Below are 23,560 nucleotides of genomic sequence, written 5' to 3'. Positions count from 1 at the left end.
ACACATCCCCAAAGAACAATAGGGACCATTGTGAGATCTCCATCACATGAACGGTTCTTATCAGAAGGTACTTTGAAGCTTCAACGAAATTGCTGGGAGATCCTTCAGCCTGCTGTCCTTTGCAATTGATTTGGGCTTTGCTTTAAAACTGCTACCACCTGGATTCCTTCAAAAGACTTTAGCATCTCATATTGGCCGTTCCACCATTCTTGGTCTGATCATGGCGATGGGCTTTTCTCCAGAGCAGGTGGCGTGTGTATGTGAGGTTCTGCTCCAGAGTGGCAGCATGGATCGCTTGACCTCATTTTTGTGCTCTTTGCCTCCCACATCCTCCACCATCTATCTGGGGACGGCGCAGAGCCAGGAGAGCGTGCTGAAGGCGCGGGCCGCAGTCGCATTCCACCACTGCCGTTTTGCAGAGCTTTATGCCTTGTTGGAGGGGAACATGTTCACTCCTCGCAGTCACCCTCTCCTGCAGCAACTCTGGCTCCGGGCGCACTACATGGAGGCTGAACTGCAAAGGGGCCGTCCTCTCGGGGCTGTAGGGAAATATCGGATCCGTCGCAAATTCCCACTGCCTCGTACTATCTGGGATGGAGAAGAGACCAGCTACTGCTTCAAGGTGGTGCACAGTGAACTCTATCTATTTTTCTATCTATCTACCAAACAATAGGTGCTAATTGTATTTAAGTCTGATCATGCAAGGGTAATCTCAATTTTGTTTTTGGTTTGGGAGTAATCTCTCAAACATTTATTACGTTCAAGAACTTCTGGTTGCATCCTCTGCTTTGTCCGCTCTCAGGAAAAGTCTCGCAGTGTGTTGAGAGATTGGTACTGCAGAAAGCCATACCCTTCACCACGAGAGAAACGAGATTTGGCTGCAGCCACTGGTCTCACTGCTACACAAGTCAGCAACTGGTTCAAGAACCGCCGTCAGAGGGACAGAGCTGCAACTAGCCGTCAAGGGTAGGACCAACTTTATTTGTCGATATGCATGAGGTCAGAACAATGTGCTGTCTTCCTTTACTTTTACTCTCATATGCCGTATGAGAGTAAAGCAGTTTAAACAATCCCACAAGCCTCCCAGACATTTGCAAAGGTAAAGTTGTGCTATTGTCTTTGGGTCCATGCTGCCCTCTGCTGGTGGGTTACAAACATGAAGAACTTGTTTTGTAGTTCAGTATTTTAATATTCTCATCTGATTAGGATGTGACCAACTTTTTGAGCATTATCTTATGGTCTCATCTGCTAATTTCAGAGGTTTTATAACCAGGTTATTCCTGTCTTCCAACAGAACATCAGCAGGAGTGTTCCTGAGCTCTGATGAGGAACTTTCTCCACCAGGCAGCCCCAGCACACTGTATTCCTGCTCTTTGTCTGCTCACCCGCCCCCTTTACGTCACCTGGGAACAGCACAATACTAGGATATATTAAATGCATTGTAGGTTCAAGATCAGCATTGGTTCAATTTTTAATCTTAAAAAATATTACTACTATTTATACCATGGGTCTGTTTGAATGCTTTGTTCTGATTTGCTAAGAAATGTTTCATAGGTGTTGATTATTTAACTGTAAACCGAACACCTAACCTTTCAAATGCATTAAAAATAGGGACAAGAGCAATTTTTGTGGTAACCATGGTATAAAAGGAAAAAAATAATGCACACCCGCGGTGCGACGTGCCACATTACCACCTTGGTTTTGCATTATTTTCGAATAATTCAACAGCCTATTGTCAATTATTCCTTACTTAAAAGACAAGTTTGGTGTTTTGCATTTAGAGCCCTGTTTTCGGATTGTTTATGATGAAATAGAACATTGGGGTTTCGTTTGCAAGGGCGTGGGGCTCACCGAGTGGTCGGGGGTGTTCACTTGTGTGCTCACACGGAGATCGCTGCAGAAGATGCTTTCCAACAGGTGTTTTAGCATTCGTTGTAAACTTGTGGACCTATTTTTCCAAACGCCTCACACCCGTATATTCCTCCGTTGAGAGCTTGAAAAATAGACAGTCCAGCCCAGTTGGTGGCGATAATCCGCCTTGACCAATTGAAAGAATACAAACAAAGTTCCCGGCGACAGAGTAATACCGTACCTCACAGCACATCTAATACAAGTCAATTGAGTTGGACAAAAACTACTATAAAACCTGTTGGAGAGCATCTTTTGCGGCGATTTTGGTGTGAGCATATCAGTGAACACCCCTGACCACTCCGTAAGTTTCACGTCTTTGTAAACGAAAGTTTAATGCATTTTAGGAAGGATTGTTCCTGTGCACCTATACACCCATTGTAGAGGTGGGAGGTGAAACAACAAACACCCGAAAATTCTCGGGGCAGCCGCATATGTCAAAATTTCAGTCAAAACCGTTCTATTTCATCATGAACAATCTGAAAGCATGGCTTTGAGTGTAAAATACCAAACTTGTCCTTTAAAGTAATAAAGCCTTATGGGGCAGTTTCCCGGACAGGACTTAGACTAGTCCTAGAGTAAAATAAATGTGAGAGCTGTCCAAACTCAAAAAAACTTGCACTGATATCTTACATACAGTAAGATATACATCAGTACCCTTTCTTTTGCCTCAAAAGGCACAAAAGTAATGTTTTAGTAAGGCATGTTTGTTAAAACTAGTTATATTTCCTAATTAAACTAAGACCTTGTCCTGGTTTAAGATAATCCCTGTTTGGGAAACCACCCCTACATTACTCAACTAGTGCTGATGATACACCATAAACAAAGTTTTTACATGTGAGTAGTAAGCTGAGCTTATTTTAACAGCCTGGTGGGTTGTATGTATTGTGTATCATGTGTGACCCAGGACACGTTTGAATCCAGCCATCTTAGTCCCACCTTAACCCCCTTCTTCACCTATTTTTCCTGTCTGCTCATATCTGTACAAAATAAATGTTATTTTTCATAATTAATTGTTGCATTCATTTTGCATATTTTCTCCTTTGGACATGTGTGACTCTGTCTGTGAAATTCAATGAAGTCTGATAATCTAATGATAATAATACCTTACATTTATATAGCGCTTTTCTCAGTACTCAAAGCGCTTTACATATGAACGGGATAATCTTCTCAACCACCACCAATGTGCAGCATACACCTGGATGATGCGACGGCAGCCATATTGCGCCAGAACACCCACCACACACCAGCTTATTAGTGGAGAGGAGACAGAGTGATATAGCCAATTAGTACGAGGGATGATTAGTAGGCCAATGGGCATCCTGGACATCCTGGGATTTTTAATGACCACAGAAAGTCAGGACCTTGGTTTAACAGGGTTTTTCTTTATCAAGGAGAGGATAATGCGATCATCCACCACTGTTATCCTATATAGACATACAGGATTTTTATGTTGCTGAGCTCACCAGTGTGTTGTTTTATTAATCAGGATGCACCAAAGTGTTGATCTGGTCACTCTTAATGTTTCTGCTATCTCTCTGATGGATTTATTGTGTTATTGAAACCTAAATATGGCCTGTATCACTTGCATGGAGATGTCCCTGAACCAAATGATTTGAGTTCACAGCCACAGCTTTCAAATGCAATAGCCACACTTAAAATCAACTCCAGACCTTTAACATCTGTCATTCATGAGGAAATTATTTACAAATAGACAATACATGTCCATAAAACAGCTTTTAAGTCAACTGTCCCATTACTTTTGACCCCTTTAAAAAGGGGGAGCATCATATTAAACGGCTGTAATTCCTAAATCCTTCAGCCAATTTGGATGTGAATACCCTCAAAATAAAGCTGAGAGTGTGCACTGTAAGCCAATACTCATAATATGACTGTAACTGGAATACATTTTGGTAAACAGCTAAAATAACACAAAATGTGCCTCTGTCCCAATATTTATGGACCTGACTGTACCATAAATTATTTTGTTATTTCAATTAAACATTTCATTAATACAATGATAAAAAAGAAGCCAAATATTTTTACATTTAATAATATGTTGGTGGGTCCCGGGATAGATTATACCTATTTGAGTGGGTCGCAAAATGAAAAGTGTGGGAACAACTATTAGACGGTCTCAGCTGCAACAACATTAAAGGGACAATATTTTCCCCCATCTAGTGGTGAAATTGTATTTTGCATTCAAACGAATAGTGCTCAGTGACTCGCTTTTCCAAATGCAACTACGGTAGCTCACGTATTTACTCACTGATCTCCTTGTCCGTTTCAGCTGGTTCACTTGTTCTGAATGAAAACGCATTGCGGTATGCTAGTGCTTTTTGTCCCTCTCTGCTATTCTAGTTTTTCAATAAGGCGGAACGACATGCAAGCCTTCTAGGACTCACCCGTTCAATGTAAGTAAAGAGAAGAAAAGTCTGATCATCGGCAGAGGTAATTTGACACCAATGAGGACATATTTATGAATAAACACATTGATTTTGATTAATAAAACACTTAAAAAACTACACATTGTCCCTTTAAACAAACACTTTTGTGGCCCAAATCATCATAGAGATTGAAAGATCGCTCCACTAGTGAGAAACATTGTGATTATGTGAATAATGGGAGTGATGTGGTGAAGGTAAAAAATATTTAAAGAGTAATTCAAAAGCAAACATTGCTGCACTTTGTTAAAAATTGTAATGTCATTCTCCCGCAAGCCTATCACAACGTGACTGTTTCAGTTGGCTTTCATTTAAATTTTAAGTTATAGGATACCTGTGGGGTTACCCTAAAGTTAAGATGTTTTGTCAAGTTAGGATGCTTCTGTAATACCACTTTCCTATCTGCAGTTAAGATAAGATAATGCACTTAGGAACGTCATTCTGTAATAGCTTTTGTCTTAAATGATGTCCTAACTGAAATGACCACGGTTACCAAATAGTTAAGATTTTAAAGTTATGATTTTCTGTAATACGCCCCCATGTGCGTAACCGTGACGAGCATGTGTTCAATAAAACCATCAGTAGCATGCATTGTTAAGTTTGTATTGTATTAAATATTTGAACATCATAAGGTACATGTAACCAGCATTTTTCCCCTTAGTTTATTATGAACTGTGCCAGACCATTTCACAAAGTTATTCAGAAGTTACCATTATAAATTAATATACTAATTTGTCGCAACATGAAATCTTTTTCATTCTGCCCATTTTTTGTGTTCTAATCTGTCTTTGATTTAAAAAGCAGTGTTTCAATAAAAATTAATGACTGGATAGTGTAAAGATATTGTACCATAGTAGAATTTAAAATCAAGTAATTGAGATATAACAGTATGGTGGATTTTTATACAATAATATTTTGTAACAGTGCCTGAAACAAAACCCTCTAAGATTGACATTCTTAATAGGGCTTATTTACAGCTGCCATATCATAACATTGACCTATTATGACTTTTATGGCTCTTTTTCAGCAGAAAAATAAATGAATTATTTTCATCTTCAGGATCTAGCATTCACAGTCCAAATAAACACACTGCATTATATTGTGTGCCTTTTTGATTTATGGCTCATTATTATTAACTCCTACATGACCCACATGACCCATGGGAGTCATGGACATGCGAGTAAATGTCTGCTGTAGGATGAAAATGCGTTTAGAGGCTCAGGTACTCAGCTACGAATATGGCCAGAATTCTGGTAAGATTTTCCACTGTGGGTCTGTGCATCTTCTCCTCTGTGTCATCCAGTGTGTGCCAGAACTGAGGAAATGGTGTAGGGATCACATGGAGCACAGGTACACCTGGTGACAAACAGCTAATGGGTTAAATTCACACCTGATATAACTTATGCAGATCATATTACAAAAAGCAATATATGTTAGTGTGTGAGTGTGTACACCCCGGTTCAGAAATGGGATGTGGTCATCCTGCACTGGACCAAGATAAAAGTCTTTCCTGAAGTAACTTTGTTCTTTTGGGTGAGATGTCAGCAAGCCCTGTTTGTGGAGTCTCTTCTCTAAAAACAAACAAACACAGAGAGATGCTGACATTGCTGGTGGTCACTGCAAACAAACTCAATCTAACCCGTGTTGTGCTTCTACCTGCAGCGATCAGTCGGTCAAACCATCTAGCCGTGTTATCAAAGTGACTGACAATCAATGGATCCGGCGCACCAAGCAGGTCCAATAAGACTAACAGATCCTGAAAGAAAAGGGAGAGAAGTTAAATGGCACTAGTAGCAACATCATGTGAAAACATTAAACACATGAACAGATCAAATGCAAAGGATCATTAATAAACTGCAAGTCAATCTGGATAAAAGTGTCTAAAGGCATACATGTAACCAGAGCTGGGTAGATTACTTATGAATTGTAATCCATTACTGATTACGAATTACATGACTAAATTTGTAGTCAGTAATATAATCTCTTAGATTACACATCGTTGGTAACGTAATCTGACTACAGATTTACATTTAGACATTTACTAAATCTTATTTGATTTTAAATATATAAAGAGGGTAAAATATATTCAGTTCTATTTCACCAAAAAGACGTGTGAATGCACCGTAAATGTGTGGTGAGATCGTAACAAGGGTGTGGTGAGCTTGAACCTGCTTAAGTCATGAGGTTTTTTTTGGACCCAACATTCAATAGGAAAATTCAACTGCAGTAGCCACGTTAAACCTGAAGAGGGCAGCACTCAGACGTTTTTACACCATATATATTGTAGTATTGAAACACTTTATATCCAAATGTCAAAAAACTTACTAAAATCAATGAACAGCACTAATAAAGCCCCAATCGTACAGATCATTAACTAAAAGAAGTTGGTTTAGGGTTTAGTTACTCTTTAAAGTGCAATGTACAGACAGTTAATACTTCACAATACTAACACTGATTTACTTTACTATTAGTGTCAACTGATAGTAACACACTGAATAAAACAAAACTACTCTTTATAAATTTAAAACATTTACTTAATATAAAATATAAAATAAAAACAAAAACGGCAACACTGCAAAAACCAAAATTGAATTTCATGAAATTCACTGCAACAACACTGCTAGGTCTAAAAGTTACCCTCACAAATAAAACTGAAGTGTTTCTTTAAACCGGAAGTTTCTTTAAAATTGAAATGGTCTATACATCCAGTCAAGGGCGTAAGTTTGATTTTGACATTGGTGTGGAAATAAATACAAATTGTCTTCAGAGCCACATTGTCACAATCGCTGTTTACTTGAACAATAGTTAAAATAGTATTTTTGTTATCATAATATTATTTATTAAGGTTACAGGCCAAAAACATTAAATATACAATAGTTCTATTTTATTTAGTATTTTTGTTTAATTTTAACTTTTTTGTGATGCCAGTAAAAATCTGGCATGGCAAGTTAAAAACTGAACCATATTATTTCCTCCAGATCTGCTCAGATTATTGCTAGAGACAATTCAGTGTTCCCTGGATATTAGCAGGGACATCTCCATAGCGTCCCTACCCAAATCAATGCCTTTGCATCCAGTGATCAAACGCTGAGTGCTGCTCCAGTTTGCATATTGTCTCATCGTTGCTTCTCTCCTGTGTGTTTCCACACCCCTCCAGAAAACTTAAACAATCACGAACGAATACAGTGAGGAAAATAAGCATCTGAACACCCTGCTATTTTGCTAGTTCTCCCACTTAGAAATCATGGAGGGGTCTGAAATTGTCATCGTAGGTGCATGTCCACTCTGAGAGACATAATCTAAAAAAAATCACAATGTATGATTTTTTAAAACTATTTATTTGTATGATACAGCTGCAAATAAGCATTTGAACACCTGTCAATCAGCTAGAATTTTGACCCTCAAAGACCTGTAAGTCTGCCTTTAAAATGTCGACCTCCACTCCATTTATTATCCTAAATTATTTGAGATTGTTAGCTGCATAAAGACACCTGTCCACCCCATACAATCAGTAAGAATCCAACTACTAACATGACCAAGACCAAAAAGCTGTCCAAAGACACTCGAGACAAAATTGTACACCTCCACAAGGCTGGAAAGGGCTACGGGGAAATTGCCAAGCAGCTTGGTGAAAAAAGGTCCACTGTTGGAGCAATCATTAGAAAATGGAAGAAGCTAAACATGACTGTCAATCTCCCTTGGACTCGGGCTCCATGCAAGATCTCACCTCGTGGGGCCTCAATGATCCTAAGAAATGTGAGAAATCAGCCCAGAACTACACGGCAGGAGCTGGTCAATGACCTGAAAAGAGCTGGGAACACAGTTTCCAAGGTTACTGTTGGTAATACACTAAGACGTCATGGTTTAAAATCATGCATGGCATGGAAGGTTTCCCTGCTTAAACCAGCACATGTCCAGGCCTGTCTTAAGTTTGCCAATGACCATTTGGATGATCCAGAGGAGTCATGGGAGAAAGTCATGTGGTCAGATGAGACCAAAATAGAACTTTTTGGTCATAATTCCACTAAAGTGTTTGGAGGAAGAAAAATGATGAGTACCATCCCAAGAACACCATCCCTACTGTGAAGCATGGGGGTGGTAGCATCATTCTTTGGGGGAGTTTTTCTGCACATGGGACAGGGCGACTGCACTGTAATAAGGAGAGGATGACCAGGGCCATGTATTGCGAGATTTTGGGGAACAACCTCCTTCCCTCAGTTAGAGTATTGAAGATGGGTCGACAACATGAAGTCAGTCTCCAGACCTAAACCCAATAGAGAATCTTTGGAGGGAGCTCAAACATGTGTTTCTCAGCGACAGACCAGAAACCTGACTGATCTAGAGAAGATCTGTGTGGAGGAGTGGGCCAAAATCCCTCCTGCAGTGTGTGCAAACCTGGTGAAAAACTACAGGAAACGTTTGACCTCTGTAATTGCAAACAAAGGCTACTGTACCAAATATTAATATTGACTTTCTCAGGTGTTCAAAAACCTATCTGCAGCTGTATCACACAAACAAATAGTAAAAAAAAACATACATTGATATTTCTGGATTTTTTTAGATTATGTCTCTCACATTGGAAATGCACCTACGACGACAATTTCAGACCCCTCCATGATTTCTAAGTGGGAGAACTTGCAAAATAGCAGGGTGTTCAAATACTTATTTTCCTCACTGTACATATAGATTTATTGTTTGGTCGAAATTATTGCTAGGGACAATTCAGTGTTCCATGGATATTGGTAGGGACATGTCCCTAACGTCCCTACCCAAATCAACGCCTTTGCATCCAGTGATCAAACGCTGAGTGCTGCTCCATTTTGCATCTTGTCTCATCGTTGCTTCTCTCCTGTGCTTTTCCACAACCCTCCTTCTCTCCCCCGGAAAAACTCAGCACGGTGAACAATCACGGACGTATACAAGCGGTAGGTAAATTTATAATGAAAATGTAAACAAATAGGAGATTTACAAAATTGTGAACATCATACTGCCATAGTTTGAATGATATGTAATCATGTAATCCATAAAAAAGTAACAGTAGTATGATTACGAGTATTTTAAAATGTAGTTTAATCTAATTACAAGTACTTGATTTTTGGAATCTGATTACAGAATCCAGGTTACATGTAATCTGTTACTACCCAGCTCTACGTGTAAATATATAAACAGAACTCATCCCAGCACACATAATCTCACCACTGCCTGAATAAGAGTGGTTTCTTTGGATCCAGGAGGATGGGGTGTTCGGTCCATAAGTTCAGCCAGGTGACGAGAACCATAAAGAGAGTCTTTGTCTGTCCATTCCTCAAACGCCTCTTCTCCATCAAAAAACACTAGCTGCAATGTCACAGCAGACCGCTAGACAACGAGGGACAGATTGTAGATGGACTGTAGTGTTATGACTTTGAAAACACATTTCACCTAATTTTACCATTTCCATCACAGACTGTTAGTAAGCACTGTTCATACTAATGGTGATAAAATATCCAGATGTTATTCATTTGCATCAACCAGATGATGTCCATCAAACTAAACTAAATAACAGGTAACTAGTACACATGGTAATAACCTAGCAACTTTGAGTGATAGTATTTGCCGTTTGTGTGTGGCATTTGATTTACCTGCTCTTTGAGGGCTTTAAGTTGTGTGTCCAAAGCGGCTGCCACCTCCAGGATCATGGCGCAGGGTACGGCTGAATCACTTGCACCCACAAACACCCGCTCAGGGTTTCTAGGATCTGAAGGTAAGATTTTTGAGTCGTGATGGCATGCTAGAAGCAGCCTGCGAGGAGCTGAGGGGTCCAGCACTGCCAGCACATTGGTGAAGGTCACGTCACCCTTCGGGGTGGGTGAAACAAAAGAATTCTTCTCTACTGTCCATCCCGCGGAAAGTGAAGTCAGCTGGGACCGGATATGCTACGGTGGAATGAAGGATATTTATTAGGGGAGATACTAAGAGGTAAAGATATTGTGAAAGTTGCTGTAAATGTTTTATGTGGGTGGGGTCATCATCACCTGCTGTATGATCCGACTGCCTGCTGTTCCAGGAACTCTCGGAATAAGTAGGGGGCGCAAATAAGTTTCCCAAAGCCGTTGTCCATTCACCTGAGCAGCAAACTTCTTGACTTGTGCCACACTGTACTTACTTGGCTTATGAGAAAGCTGCAGAAACAAAGTACACTGTGTTATCCGCTGGACTGCAAGCCATCCTTCACCACCATAGTTCACCCCCCCCAAAAAAATAAGTCATTTGTTCAAAACCTGTTCTCCATTGTTGAAAGGAAAGGAAGATATTCGTAGAATTGTCTTAAGTGGTTTTGTGTCTATACAAATTAATGTAAATATGTTTCAATGCCGTTTTGTCACCAACGTTCTTCAAGAGAGTTTTCATTTTTGAACTATTACGTCAAAGAGGACATTTCACAAGGCTTTTTAAAGATGTGAAATAAATCTTTGGTGTCCCCAGAGTACATAAGGGAAGTTTTAGCTCAAAACACCATATAGATAATTTATTATAGCATGTTAAAATTGTCACGTTGTAGGTGTAAGCAAAAACATGGCATTTTTGCATGTGTTCTTTTGAATGCAAATGAGCTGATCTCTATATTAAATGGCAGTGCCGTGGTTGGATATTGCAGATTAGGGGGCGATATTATCCCCTTCTGACATCACAGGGGGAGCCAAATTTCAGTGACCTATTTTTCACATGCTTGCAGAGAATAGTTTACCAAATCTAAGTTACTGGGTTGATCTTTTTCCCATTTTATAGATTGATAAAAGCACTGAGGACCCAATTATAGCACTTAAACATGAAAAAAGTCAGATTTGCATGATATGTCCCCTTTAAAACAAACACCCTTGGTGAGTTAAGCCAAAGCAGACCTCAGAAACACGTGACAAATACAATCATTTACAGTAGCTCAACGCAAGGTGTGTACAAATGCGCTGCGCATTAAAGTTAAAGGAACAGTATGTAGGATTGTGGCCAAAACTGGTATTGCAATCACAAAACTTGTGGCTAAAACTGGTACTGCAATCACACAACTGGTGGCCAATACACAACATGACAACATAAACATCAGTTGAGGGCTGCAACTCCACTTTTTAAATGACAATATCCTGGCCAGACCACTGTTGTCAGTGATTTAAGTATTTGAAATGAAAATGATTTCTTAATATCTAGTGACATATCGGGGGCCATTTTATAATTAATTGATAAACATTTCTTACATACTGTTCCTTTAAGCAAATCGCTCTCGCGGTGCTTTTATGTCATACCCCAATCGGTCTGCGCAGCGGTAGTGATGTTACCAGTGACACAAGCTCCGAAGCGTGTGTCAAAAAAATGAACCGATTTTCATTGAAGCTTGATTCGTTCTGGCAAAATCACGTGACCAATGACGTCCAAAGCTCTGTTCACACACACCCACGTGACTGCTTTGTTATCTGATTCAAAGATTTAAAATTGTGCGATGCGCGGCGTGCCCTCTTGGGTTGTATTGGAGTATTGCATTACACGGAATCGATTACTGTATAGTGAGTTTATGATATATATAGAATATATTAGTAATAAAAAGCCTTTTCTGCACCACTTAATACCATGATATATTTTTTAATTGGTTCACACTTTATACTTTTGAGACAAGGTCTATCCTTAATTTGTTATTTTTGTTTGAAGTACCATTCGCATGAAATGGAACATGCTTTGGTCATGTATTTAATATAGTGTTACATGTATTTATGAATCTATCCTTAATTTGTCAATCCATTAAGTTTTGCTTTTATAATTAAATTAATGCGTTGTTTGGTTGTGGAACATGTTGTGAAACAGCACTTTCACCAGCAGAGGTCCTCATTGAGCTCTGATTTGAAAAGCTTCGAGTAATGAACCTTTTTCCGATACAATTGGGTTGAAAGCTTCACTGCTTCAAGAAAGCTTCACTTCGCCATCACTACGCAGCGGCACACAAAGTCGAAGACATCTATAAACTCACCCTGTCTTTAACGAGGTGTCCAACATGATGCTGCTGAGTTCCGGGATCTGCAGACAGGTACAGCCCGAAAATCACGGCCAGCGATAGCACGCCACACAGACACAGCAGCAGCACGCGCACCCGCCCGGCTTTCATCGAATGACACATGGCCAGCGCGCCTCCGTCATTCGCGTGCAGACCTTTGGACCTTCGACTGCTTCTTGACATGTTTGTGACTGAAACTCAAAAGGTTGACGGCTGACTCCCCGTCAATGATATTGGGAGGCTCCAAGGCAAATGTGTCTGCAGTTCTGGCGCTGAACGCACGCCCAAGGACACGTCAGTGCTTAAAACAGCCAGTTTTGTCACCGGTAACGTTATTGTCACCGTGTGGCACATGCGGACACTTCATAACACACAATTCCGTTTTCGAGCATTTCAGAGCACCATATAACGTGGCATTTTTACACGAGTCCTTACAGAGGTGTAAACAAGCCCCACTGACTTTTACTCTACTAAACTATGTTGTATTTGCATTACTAATCCAACATGCTGCGATATATTAACTATTAAATATACACACTTTTAGATTTACAATGCAAATTAACTTAAATACTTAAAAGATACACAGTGCTACCCACACAGGCTACAATTACAAATGTTTTGCATTCTTACGTTAGTGATGAAATCTGGCGATCACCTCTTTCAAAAGTGCCAATAGAGTTAACGTTAACTTACTGTATTTTTGCTCTATAAAATCAACACCTACAACAGATGCTTTAATCAAATGTTTGCCATTGTTGTGCATAACAGTACGTTATAAACTAAAGTATGTCACTATTGCAAGCCGGTGTCCTTCCTCCTTTTTTAATTCAGTCATTTTAATGTGTGCAGTCAGTGTGCTGCAGCTTTTCTTAACTGCATTTCCGGTATGATGTCACTCCGGCTTGCTTCAATGTCATCTTAAAGGGACAGCAACAAAAACCGCTTGCAATGGGATGTGTCTAAAAGGATACAGCAACGGCCTAAATCTTGTTTTATCCTAATCCTACGAGATTTAGGACGTAGCTGTATTCAATCTAGCCAAAACCCTTGTAATGTTAACAGTTGTGCCTTGCTGAAGAATTTTATTTTGTTTTTATGTATTTTATACTGTTAGGGTATGGCTGTATTCTTTTTGCCTTTATAACATAACCCAGTGTCTCAAGATAATTTTTTGAAGGTCTGGGTCTTGTTTTGGTGTCAAACTGGGGATTTTTTAAAAAACCGGTCAATACCACAACCGTGGAAAATCACTCAATTGCAAAATTATAATTTTATTGTAACCTATATATGTTTAACAAGTGACCGGTTTATTTTAGACTGCAAGAAACGCATTAGCCTGGTTTCCATTACAGATTTGAGCAATACTTAAGCAATATTTTGTAATATTTTCTAAATGTCAGATAAGATCTATTGTGAAATGACAGCGTTTCCACTAACCAAATGTATGCAACTAAAGTGTAATTTTCCGCAATATTGCACCTACCGCACAAGTTGTTATTTTTAATCGAAGATGCAGTAGATCTGTTACCCAAGCATAGATATTTTGAGAAATGTTTGTAACCTAACCGATCAGAAGCCACATTGACAGTATGAAAAAAGAATACTATAGAAGTCAATGGGGCTTCTGTTTGGTTTGGTTACAAAATGTTCATACAAACAGTATTAAGAAACAGAATCGTGTCATTATGAAATATTTTTAATATATTTTTTATAAAATAATGAAAACATAATTTACACTTATTAAATGTACACTCATTGATACAATATCCCCAAACGAAACTGAAAGATCGATCAGTTATCAATAGTAAATCAAGGCATTGGAGCCACTGTTTCATGCATAAAGCCAATGGAAACAGAGACAAAAAAAGGCTTACAATAAACAACAAAAAGGATAACAAAATCAGCTTTGTACAAAAGATCATGAATCAAACAAAATATAAAGAACAGACTAAAAAATATTATCTCACTAACTCGGTACCCTTCAATAATGTTACCAAATCTGTAATCTTGCAAATTCACTTTGAACTTGTCTTTATGCATTTAAAAAGAAGAGAAAATCAAAATAAATAGTTGAAATATTACACATAAAATAAACCTTCAAATATAACAGCTGGACTATATAATTTGCTTTGATTCATAAATGCGCAACACAGATGCACATTCACAAGTATATTACTCATCTTTAAAAAAAAAAAAAAACTTAATTAAAACACCTTCACCCAACTAAAAAACAGAAATCATAAGATAATCCATGGTGTAGATATGACACCCAGTAACCTAAAACTGAGCGAGACACCAAGAGTCCAAAGAACCTCCCACTTTGACAACAAAATAAAGTGGGTTCAATTCTTGTAGTCACAGCAGAACGGGGACAAAACAGCTTATTGTAATATGAAAGGCCGAAATGCATCATATACTGTAGTAGTTATTATAGTAAAGTGTGATGGATGGCATGTGACTAAATATTTCCAAAACGTATACAGTCGTACGTATACATCGTTTCTTTTTTCTTATAATTTACGACGTAGAGATGAAACAAGCAATGTTAGCTATTTGCAATTGAAAGCTTGATAAAAATCACCCTATGTACAAATACACCACTAAAGAATCCTGCAACGTATAATGCCTGTTGTCTTTGTTTTACAATTACCCCATGAAAAACAAAAATATGAATCTTTGAGTTTTACCATACTAGTTACTTTCACAGGCATGTATATGGTTGTTTCAGTAACACTTTACAATAAGGTTGTATTTGTTAATGCATTAGGTAACATGTACAATAATAATTTTACAACATTTATTCATCTTAGTTAAATGTTAATTTTAGCATTTATGAATACATTTTTAAAATCAAAAGTTGTAACTGTTAACAGTAGATAATGCACAATGGACTACTAACATGAATAACTGTATTGGCATAAACAAATTCTCAAAGCTATATTACTCACTGTTAGTTCACGTTATCTAATGCATTTACTAATGTTAACAAATACAACCTTATTGTAAAGCGTTACCGTTGTTTTTTTGTCTGAGCAAACGTCAGATTTTCATTTACAGCTACGATGACAGCAACGACTAATACAATAAAGTTAACTGACTGCCGCAGTGCTTTTGCTTTGACATTAATAAATAGTTAAGAAGAGGAATAGGTCAGGTCACTAGGGGGCAGCTTATGGATCCTGAGAGAGGAGGAGATATTATCCAGTTGGATCAGGTTAAAGGGATGAAGAGAGCTGAAAGGAGTCGTAAATACAGCACATCACTGGATCGACTCCCTGACCACTCTTAAGGCAGACATGTACAGAATAGCATGGGGTACATGAAAAACCATATTACATCCAGCCTGATTTATAATCCAGTTACTCGTACATTACAAATGGGAGAGACCTCCAGAGCACGAACAGTCTGAAGGATAAAGAGGTCCTTGTATGTAAACAATGATCGTCTAGACTACTTTGAAAACAGCCATCTATTGCCAACAGTCATTTAACCTTATAAACCTGAACTAAAACCATACGAATAGAAAAATAGAGTCTGTATGGAACCCAGCCAACTACAAGTTTCTAGTGTCGGCTTTGCATATAGATATACAGTGTCTGAATTTGACAGAACAGCCCAAGGTTACGCACAGTGCTATGCCAAAACCGGACATAAAGAGTGAATTGAATTTCCTGTTGCATGACACTATTACTTAACCACTGACTGACGTCCATGCACAGAGAAATGATCAAAGACTTGGGTGTAACATCACAGTTTTAGTATATTGTTTTTGTTCCTAAACAGTTCGCTGCTAACTACACAATTGTGGTAGAGATCTACAGAGCAATTATTGCAAAGGAGCTTCAGTCACTATTATGTCATTTCAGGTTTAAAGAAAATGGAAAAAGTCAAAAATAAAGCATGAGAGAATGCTTATTGGAAATCAAAGTTTGCACAATCATAGTAGAAGTGAATTTACAACAGTGTTTATTCTTAACGCTTGATGTACCTGCACATGTAACAGTGATATATCAATCCCAGAGCACTGTACCTCTTCTGAAAATGACAGTACCATGTTTATGATCATGCTCCAATGTTGCATGCTGGGACCGGTAGTTTTAACACAGGATCTCTCTCTCTCTCTCTCACATGGCTCAAATGTAGATTTTCGTTTGTTGCTCTGCTTTTCTGATGCATGTTGTTATTTGGCTGTCGAGCTGACTGTGCAATAGGCCTCTCTGATTTTAACGTCTCAAGTGTCGACTCCTCGATACAAAAATAAATCTACAATGTGAAAATAGTCTCGATTTTATTTTGATGAGAAGCTTGCTCTTTTCAAGGTTGGATTTATTATGCGTGTCTTTTTAGAAAATAGACATTTGTACTTCCGTACCGGCTTTCAGTTAAAGCTTTAAGTCTCAAGTCAACGGGCAGACCAGCATAAAGCCAGTTTTCATCTCAAACTCCCTAATTCGTGTGTTGATAAACTCACAGTTTGATGTTTGTGTGTGTGGTGTCAGCTGTGAGAGAGGATGAACTGGCAGATATTCATTGGACGTACTGGGTGAATAAAACTGAATCTGAACAGCTTTTGGCACAGACCGCACCACATTAGGAAAAGCACAGGTACGCAAGATCTCCTCTATCGTCTCTTCTTAAATGCACTCCGATTGCACAGGAAGAGGGTGAGGCGGTCACTTCCTCTCAGGCAAGGTAGAAGACAAGATTTGACTAAATTTTCTGAGCTGTTCACTGGCTGAAAGAGATTCCTCCTGCAGACGCTGGTTATTCTGTCTCAGATTATCCATCTCTGCTAACAATGTTTGTTTGTCCTGTTTCTCCTAGACAAAGGACAGAGAGGAAAGAATTAGGATCACTATAATGACATCATCAAAAAACACCATGGCGCGTTAAAAACGGAATCGTCGATGTAGAGGTCTTCCCGGGTCCACTTAGATCCGAAAACAGGTACAATCCGGCTCTCGGGTAATTTAAAATGAATGTGAACCTGATCTCTTTTGCGTGTGCGTCAATGTCCTTTTAAAACCTCTCATGTGTTTGCCAAAAGCGCTTGCGACATTGTGTGGCTGGCGGTAGGTCAATTTTCGTTGAGACAGACATGTCAGTCAATTTTAAATGTACATTTAAGCGGTTACTTTGGTTTCGTCGTCAGATAACAAAGTAAAACAAATGGAGCAGGCCACCAGAGTTTCTTTCTGTCTGACTTCTGCGTGTGGATCTGTAGACCGCACACACGTCAGTGCTGTTTACATTCGGGTCCAGTTGATTTAAAAAATGTGCCACTAGTTTGGGTTGGACTCGGGTCTAATTTTCTCGGGTTTGTCGGGTCTTTCTTAAAAAAAAAATTATTTATGCCCTCTTGAAAAGCACCCCCACTCTGGCCCAAACCATGGAAATACCCACTTTTACTAAAAGGGCTGTTTTTACTAAACAATTTAGAGTATAAGCATCTGTGGTATCATTAGATAGAAGACACTTTGAGCTTCATTTTCCAGGTTTCAAAATTATTTTAAGATAAAAAATTTTAAAAGTTAGAGAGGCTGAAGTACATTGTTATAAAAATTTTTTTGCATAACATCTTTTTTAACTCTTTCCCAGCCATTGACAAGATATCTCGTCAATCAAGAGAAAACGCTTCCCCGCCAATGACGAGTATTTCCGTCTTTCCGCAAAACCGCTATTATCCACCAGGTGGCGCCCTTCCACACCTTTTTAAACCCGGAAGTATTGCCCTATGACAAGCTGCTGCATGTCCGTGTTTGTTTTAAAGATCGCTCTGAATGGGATCTCTATGAAAAGTCCGTCACAAAAATGGAATTATCTCTGCTTTTTGCTCTAAATGTGGTGTTTTTGCAGAAACCTACCCATTTTCAAAAGCTGATTACAAAAGAACCACTGAAGGTAGGATGAAATGTTTTTTTTTTTGTTTGAAAGCAGAGGGTCTGTTCTTTCATTTGGTATATTGTATGTTTATATATTTGAAGAAGAACATTTTCTGGAAGGCATTAAACTTTTGTGAAAATCATGAAAAACGCTGGCGCTGGATGGCAACTTTTTTTTTAAAACGCTGGCGGTGAAAGAGTTAATACTAAAAATCTTAATGATAAATGTGTGTGAAACCTAAAAATGCAATGATGCCACAAGTCTAAAGAAGTTATATTTCACGTTTAAGGTCAATAGACCCAAAAATGAGGTTCTTGCAAGAGTTTTTGTAAGATTAGTGCCTTTTCTAAGTGCCAGTCAGCCCCAAAATAAAAGACTAGTGGTCCGCCCAACCCCCCCCCCCCCAGTGGTCCGCCAAAAGCTGACTTAAACTAGGCAAGTGTTTATACAATCGTCACTTATTTAAGTAGATTTTTAATGCACTTGCGAAACTGTGATATCAGTTCTTGCCTTTCTGTTTTAATAACGTAAAAATGGATCGGTGGCTAAACCAAAGAGGAGTCAAAAGAAAAGATCAAGCGTCAACTGAAAGCAGCTAAAATCCACAGATCTATTAGTTTTGTAATGTACTAGTTTTTGTTTCATGTGTAAAATTCCTGTAATTTCAGTGATTTTGGACATTAAGATGAACATTTTTTTCAGCATTTTATTGTTACCATAGTTACACTCATAGACATGTGCAGTTTGTTGTTTATATTAAGCTGTAACTCATTTAACATTTACTTGTTCAAATGAAATAAAATTCATATAATAATTTCTGAACATAGCATTGCATTTATGTTTAAAAAAGTAGTTTTTTTATGTGAAACAGTTGCATATTAAACTTAAATTTAGCTTATCCTTCCTATTTTTTTTTTTTTTTGGGGGGGGGGGTGTTAGAGTGGGATTCTGTTAGGTGGTCCTCAGAAAAAAATTGGAAGATAAAGTGGTCCTTGGGCTGAAAAAGTTTGAGAAACACTGGTTTACATGCATACACGTTCGTTCTTATTATTATTTATCCTTATGTAAGCGTATAAAATGCCGTTTCCACACCAGGAAATAAAACGTCACAAAAAGATTGTTGGATTTGTTATCTAATTGGCTACACGTTCTGTCTATCAATATTTTCCATGAAGTCATTGGAGGAACGAGCGAGTCAGATGACGTCACGATATTTGACAGCGCTGTTTGGATATTATGTATTATACTCCCGCCTACTTTTAGAAACAATGTTTGACTGCGGGTTTGAACGCGAGTGTAATCTCATATACAAGTGTTACGATGTAAATAGTCCTCAGATTGTATATTATATTCTATTACAAGGCGTTCGTGTGAAATCTGATGTAAACAATGGACAATATATCTATATTTCATGGATTATACGCATTTGTGGACAAAAATGGTCATTGGATGTATTGGATGTAAGGAGTTCCGTTTATATTTTGCATGTTGTCTTCTGTAACACAATACTATATTTATGATGCTAGAGCATCTGTATCTCAAAACAGAGACCATACACTGATGCTAAACCCGTAGACCTTTTAAACAATGTATAGTAATGTTAATATTATTCATGTTTGTAGACAGTAGGCTATATAGATATTGTTTGCAGCGTTAAAAAAACTGACGTCTTTCCGTCCCCGAGCTAGTGCGCGTCGAGAGGTTAAAAAAATTAGCCACTAGTTCGGGTCGGACTCGGGTCGGGTCTTTCTTTAAAAAAAAATTATGCACATCAGGTTTGGGTATAAAGGGATTCGGGTCATTTCAAGTCGGGTACATTTCTGTGGACCCGAGAAGACCTCTACGTCGATGCCCATGTCACGTCTGGTCGGCTTGCCAAGCGGGAGAAAAAAACACGTGTTGAGTGCTGTGAGTCAACCTCCTTTAACTTAGCTAGCTAGGTACAGACAGTTAAAAGATAGCATGGCAGATGCAAGAGACAACACGCCAGCTGCTCTTTACATGGAAAACAAAAAACAGCACGTGCACATCAGAACGGCGTCTGTGACAGTCCCGGCCGTTTCTCTGAACGGAGATCTGTTTAAGTTTCACAACAACTTATTTCAGCTGCTTAAGAGTTATGAAAACAGCATTTAAACATGATTTATTAGGGTATATAGTCTCACAATCTCGTCTGACGGTAATAAAAGTGCATTTTTAAGGTGCAAAGTACTGACAGGAATGTTTATCTGACAGGAAGATTTGTTTTATCAGGTATGTGCATGTACCATATTTTTCCACAGGCAGCACGAGTTACATGGCAGGACATCTCCGGGTTCAAACTCATATATTATATTTAATAAAAGTCTAGTCTAAAAATGGCATAGTATTTTTTGTGCTTTCAAAAAAAATAATCAAATCGAATCGTGTCCTTAGAATCGAAAAATGTAATTGAATCGAGGATTTGGAGAATCGTGACACCCCTAGTTTAGAATATGCTTAATATGTTAACTTCATATTTAAACTACCCTGTAATCTTACGCTTACTGCCCCTTTTTTATTGGTCAGAATGAACCGGTCAGATTCCTCCATCACAACTCACTTTTTCCAGATCGTTGTTTAGCTGTTTCAGCATGACTTCTAGATGGTACAGACGGCCAGGCAGGTCATTTGAAGGTTCTTCACTGTAATACGCAAAATAAAACTGTGTCAGAAAGAAATAAAAAGGCAACTATACATACAGTATATATACATACGTGTGTGTGTCATACCTGGTAAAAGTAGGGGTTGTGCGGGGAGTCTGCGGTGTGTGGAAAGGCACAGGGCTGACGGCGGGCCTCAACTCATTGCCTCCCGTGTGAGGCTCAGACAATGAGAATAATGAAACAGCTCTTTGCACTGTACGAACAAAGACAAAGCTTGATTGTCATTGGTTGGGTACAAAGCTTTTGTACAGTACCTGACGCATTCAAAGAGTTAGAAAACGCACTTCATAAGCCTTGGCTGCATTGACAAGGCTGGACCACTCCAAACCACAGGCAGTGTCAGGAAGGGGCATGAGTCCAGGGTCAAGCCTTCGGAGAGGTGGAACCTTATCCCTCACTTCAGTCAGAGACAACTCTGAGGCTGACAATGGTACTGAAAGACAAATCGGTTTGATCAGATGACTTTATAAACATGCCAACCAGTATGCTTAGTAAAAACACCCACTTTTCTTGATGGGCATAAGGGGTCCATGGTTGGTGTTGTGGCCGTGCCGTCGAGTGGGCAGCGTGCAGGTGAAGAGCAGGTCACTGGGTGGTACTTGCCCTTCAAAAAGGGGTGTGCTTGCGTAACTAGCATCTCTCCGGCCACTGCACAGACTCTCATCCGAGAAAGTGCGTTGCAGAGTCCGATGAGGAGATGCGTCCCGTGATGGCGTATCTGTGGGGTTGTCCATGATGATGAGCTTTTTCAAGTCGTCTTCAATAGTGCTCTTGTGAGCTCTCCGTGGTGAGCGCAGATCCCTCAGAGAGGCGCGCAATCGAGGTTGTCCAAAAACGTTTTTACTGTTCATGTCCACCTGCCTTGAACCACGCACATTAGTTAAAAATCAATGCATGGCGTATAAGTTCATTCATTCATTTCTCATAAAAACTTACTTGTTGTCATTGGTCGTGGTACTAGATGATGAACTGTTCTCCTCCTGGTGCCATACACTCTGCTTGTGTTTACTTGAGGACTTGGGGGCGGAGCTTGACAGCTGGGCGGAGCTGGAGGTGGGTGTGGTAGTCAAAGCTCTCAACGGTCGGGGGTTTTCAGCTGAACCAGGGGTCTTATACCCTTGAGGGGTAAAGCAGGCCCTAAACCCACACACAAAATGTTTTCGTTAGATATTGCATTAAAGCAATTGGTATGTCAACAACGAGGTTTTAAACTAATTGGTTTTAAAGAAATCAATCCCATCACTGTTTTAAAAGGTAATACAAATAAACCCTTCACACCGTGGTTTAAAGTTGTCTGCATTGCCTGATCCTGGAGGGGGAAACGTGCGAGTGCGATAGTTTTTGCTTTGACTGGCAGATGCAGGAATGATGGGTGACGACCCCCTGTGATGTGCCTCCCCTGAACCCAACAGTTCCTGCAAGCCGCTGTATGTAGCAGAGCCGTGCAGGGGTTTGTGGGGAGTTCCTGCGTGGCTGCGGCTGGGCTTGGCTCCTTTAGCGCTAGGGCTGGGCGTGTAGAGAGATGCATCAATGCCACTGTCGCTGGAGCCTCCTTTGCCTATGGGGTCGGGATCAGGGTCTAAATGGTCGCCGAGGGCACCCGAAACCCCACCTCCCATCCCGTCAAACCAGCGCTCATCGCTGTGACTGCTGGAGGCATTGCTGGAGAGAGTGTTACTGCTAGAGTGACTGGAGTATTGCGTTTCACCCTAAGAAACAGAAAAATTAAGATATCATTTCAATGAGTTAATATGATAAAAGTGTTGTCTGTTACCAACAGGCCTATACTATAAATATTTCACTTCTCACCTTAGAGTGCCGATTAGGAGAGTCTTTCCCTGGAACGTCCTGCCGGGTCTGTCTTCTCGAAGATGAGCTCACCGTTACACCTCGTGATGAGGAAGCGACATGCCACACAGCCTCTGTTTAACACAAACCCACATTAGGGTTTAAATCTCTTTTTTGTGCTTCAGTTTTTAACCAGTAGAGGGCAGAATTTACAAAGTGCTGAAGCATTCATCTCTTTTATCCACAAAAGCTTTGTGCTCGTGTTTGTTTACCTGACTTGTTGCGCTCCATCGTGCTCTCTTGGCTTGTAAAGCCAGATGAGGATTCACCACTGGACACATCGACAGTAACATGTGGGTCAAACTGTTGGACCGACCGCGGGACGGGTCCAAACCTGAACACACAATATATTGTACATATTTATTAACAGAGAGGTTTGCATATACAGTACTGTGCAAAAGTCTTACGCCACCAACACCAGCTTTGTTGTTTTAGCAAAGTTTTAATGTCCATTCATATTAATTTATCACTCTTTTTATTAAGATACAAACTGAAATACAGAAAAATATGTACACAAAATTAAAAACAAAATTATTTTCAGAACTAAATGCCTTCTTCAGGCATTAGTCAGTATTTAATGTGACCTCTCTTGACACGAAACACATTTTGAGATTTTTTGAGTCATTCGATTAGAATTAGAAATTAATTTAATTTCGGTTTAAGAGATCCTGCAGCTGCCTGCTATTGCTCAAGTTGAAGAGGAGTTTACCCTAAATACTTGACACTTCAGCTTATACTTTTATAATGTTTTTAATACCACATACACATTTCCTGTA

At 39.3% G+C, this 23,560-nt stretch overlaps 3 protein-coding genes across 4 annotated transcripts in view; 1 reads left to right on the top strand and 2 right to left on the bottom strand.

The window, feature by feature from the left end:
• Positions 1-81: 81 nt before the first annotated feature.
• six9 (SIX homeobox 9) lies at positions 82-1,758 on the top strand. The gene is made up of 3 exons (XM_055174876.2): positions 82-622; positions 803-966; positions 1,295-1,758. Exons 1-3 carry the CDS (start codon positions 221-223, stop codon positions 1,422-1,424), a joined length of 696 nt encoding a protein of 231 aa, XP_055030851.1. The 5' UTR covers positions 82-220; the 3' UTR covers positions 1,425-1,758.
• Positions 1,759-4,996: 3,238 nt separating this feature from the next.
• qpctla (glutaminyl-peptide cyclotransferase-like a) lies at positions 4,997-13,257 on the bottom strand. Its single transcript, XM_055174757.2, has 7 exons — positions 12,346-13,257; positions 10,367-10,513; positions 9,974-10,267; positions 9,549-9,710; positions 6,009-6,108; positions 5,807-5,923; positions 4,997-5,708 (listed from the first exon to the last, which is right to left on the bottom strand). Exons 1-7 carry the CDS (start codon positions 12,550-12,552, stop codon positions 5,563-5,565), a joined length of 1,173 nt encoding a protein of 390 aa, XP_055030732.2. The 5' UTR covers positions 12,553-13,257; the 3' UTR covers positions 4,997-5,562.
• Positions 13,258-14,049: 792 nt separating this feature from the next.
• sipa1l3 (signal-induced proliferation-associated 1 like 3) overlaps positions 14,050-23,560 on the bottom strand; it is a 96,946-nt gene continuing 87,435 nt past the window's right edge. For both annotated transcript variants that reach the window (XM_073853519.1, XM_073853520.1), the window contains exons 13-21: positions 22,997-23,118; positions 22,746-22,858; positions 22,215-22,645; positions 21,873-22,073; positions 21,442-21,797; positions 21,222-21,369; positions 21,003-21,131; positions 20,834-20,915; positions 14,050-17,189 (exon numbers count right to left, since the gene is read on the bottom strand). In XM_073853519.1, the coding sequence (XP_073709620.1) occupies positions 17,043-17,189; positions 20,834-20,915; positions 21,003-21,131; positions 21,222-21,369; positions 21,442-21,797; positions 21,873-22,073; positions 22,215-22,645; positions 22,746-22,858; positions 22,997-23,118 (1,729 nt within the window). In that variant the 3' untranslated portion in view covers positions 14,050-17,042. The remainder of the gene's footprint in view (positions 17,190-20,833; positions 20,916-21,002; positions 21,132-21,221; positions 21,370-21,441; positions 21,798-21,872; positions 22,074-22,214; positions 22,646-22,745; positions 22,859-22,996; positions 23,119-23,560) is intronic.

The sequence above is a fragment of the Misgurnus anguillicaudatus genome, chromosome 15 (assembly GCF_027580225.2).
Source record: "Misgurnus anguillicaudatus chromosome 15, ASM2758022v2, whole genome shotgun sequence".
In the NCBI taxonomy this organism is placed as follows: Eukaryota; Metazoa; Chordata; class Actinopteri; order Cypriniformes; family Cobitidae; genus Misgurnus; species Misgurnus anguillicaudatus.
Note: the sequence above shows the minus strand (reverse complement) of the source record. Positions and strands in the feature narration are given on the sequence as shown.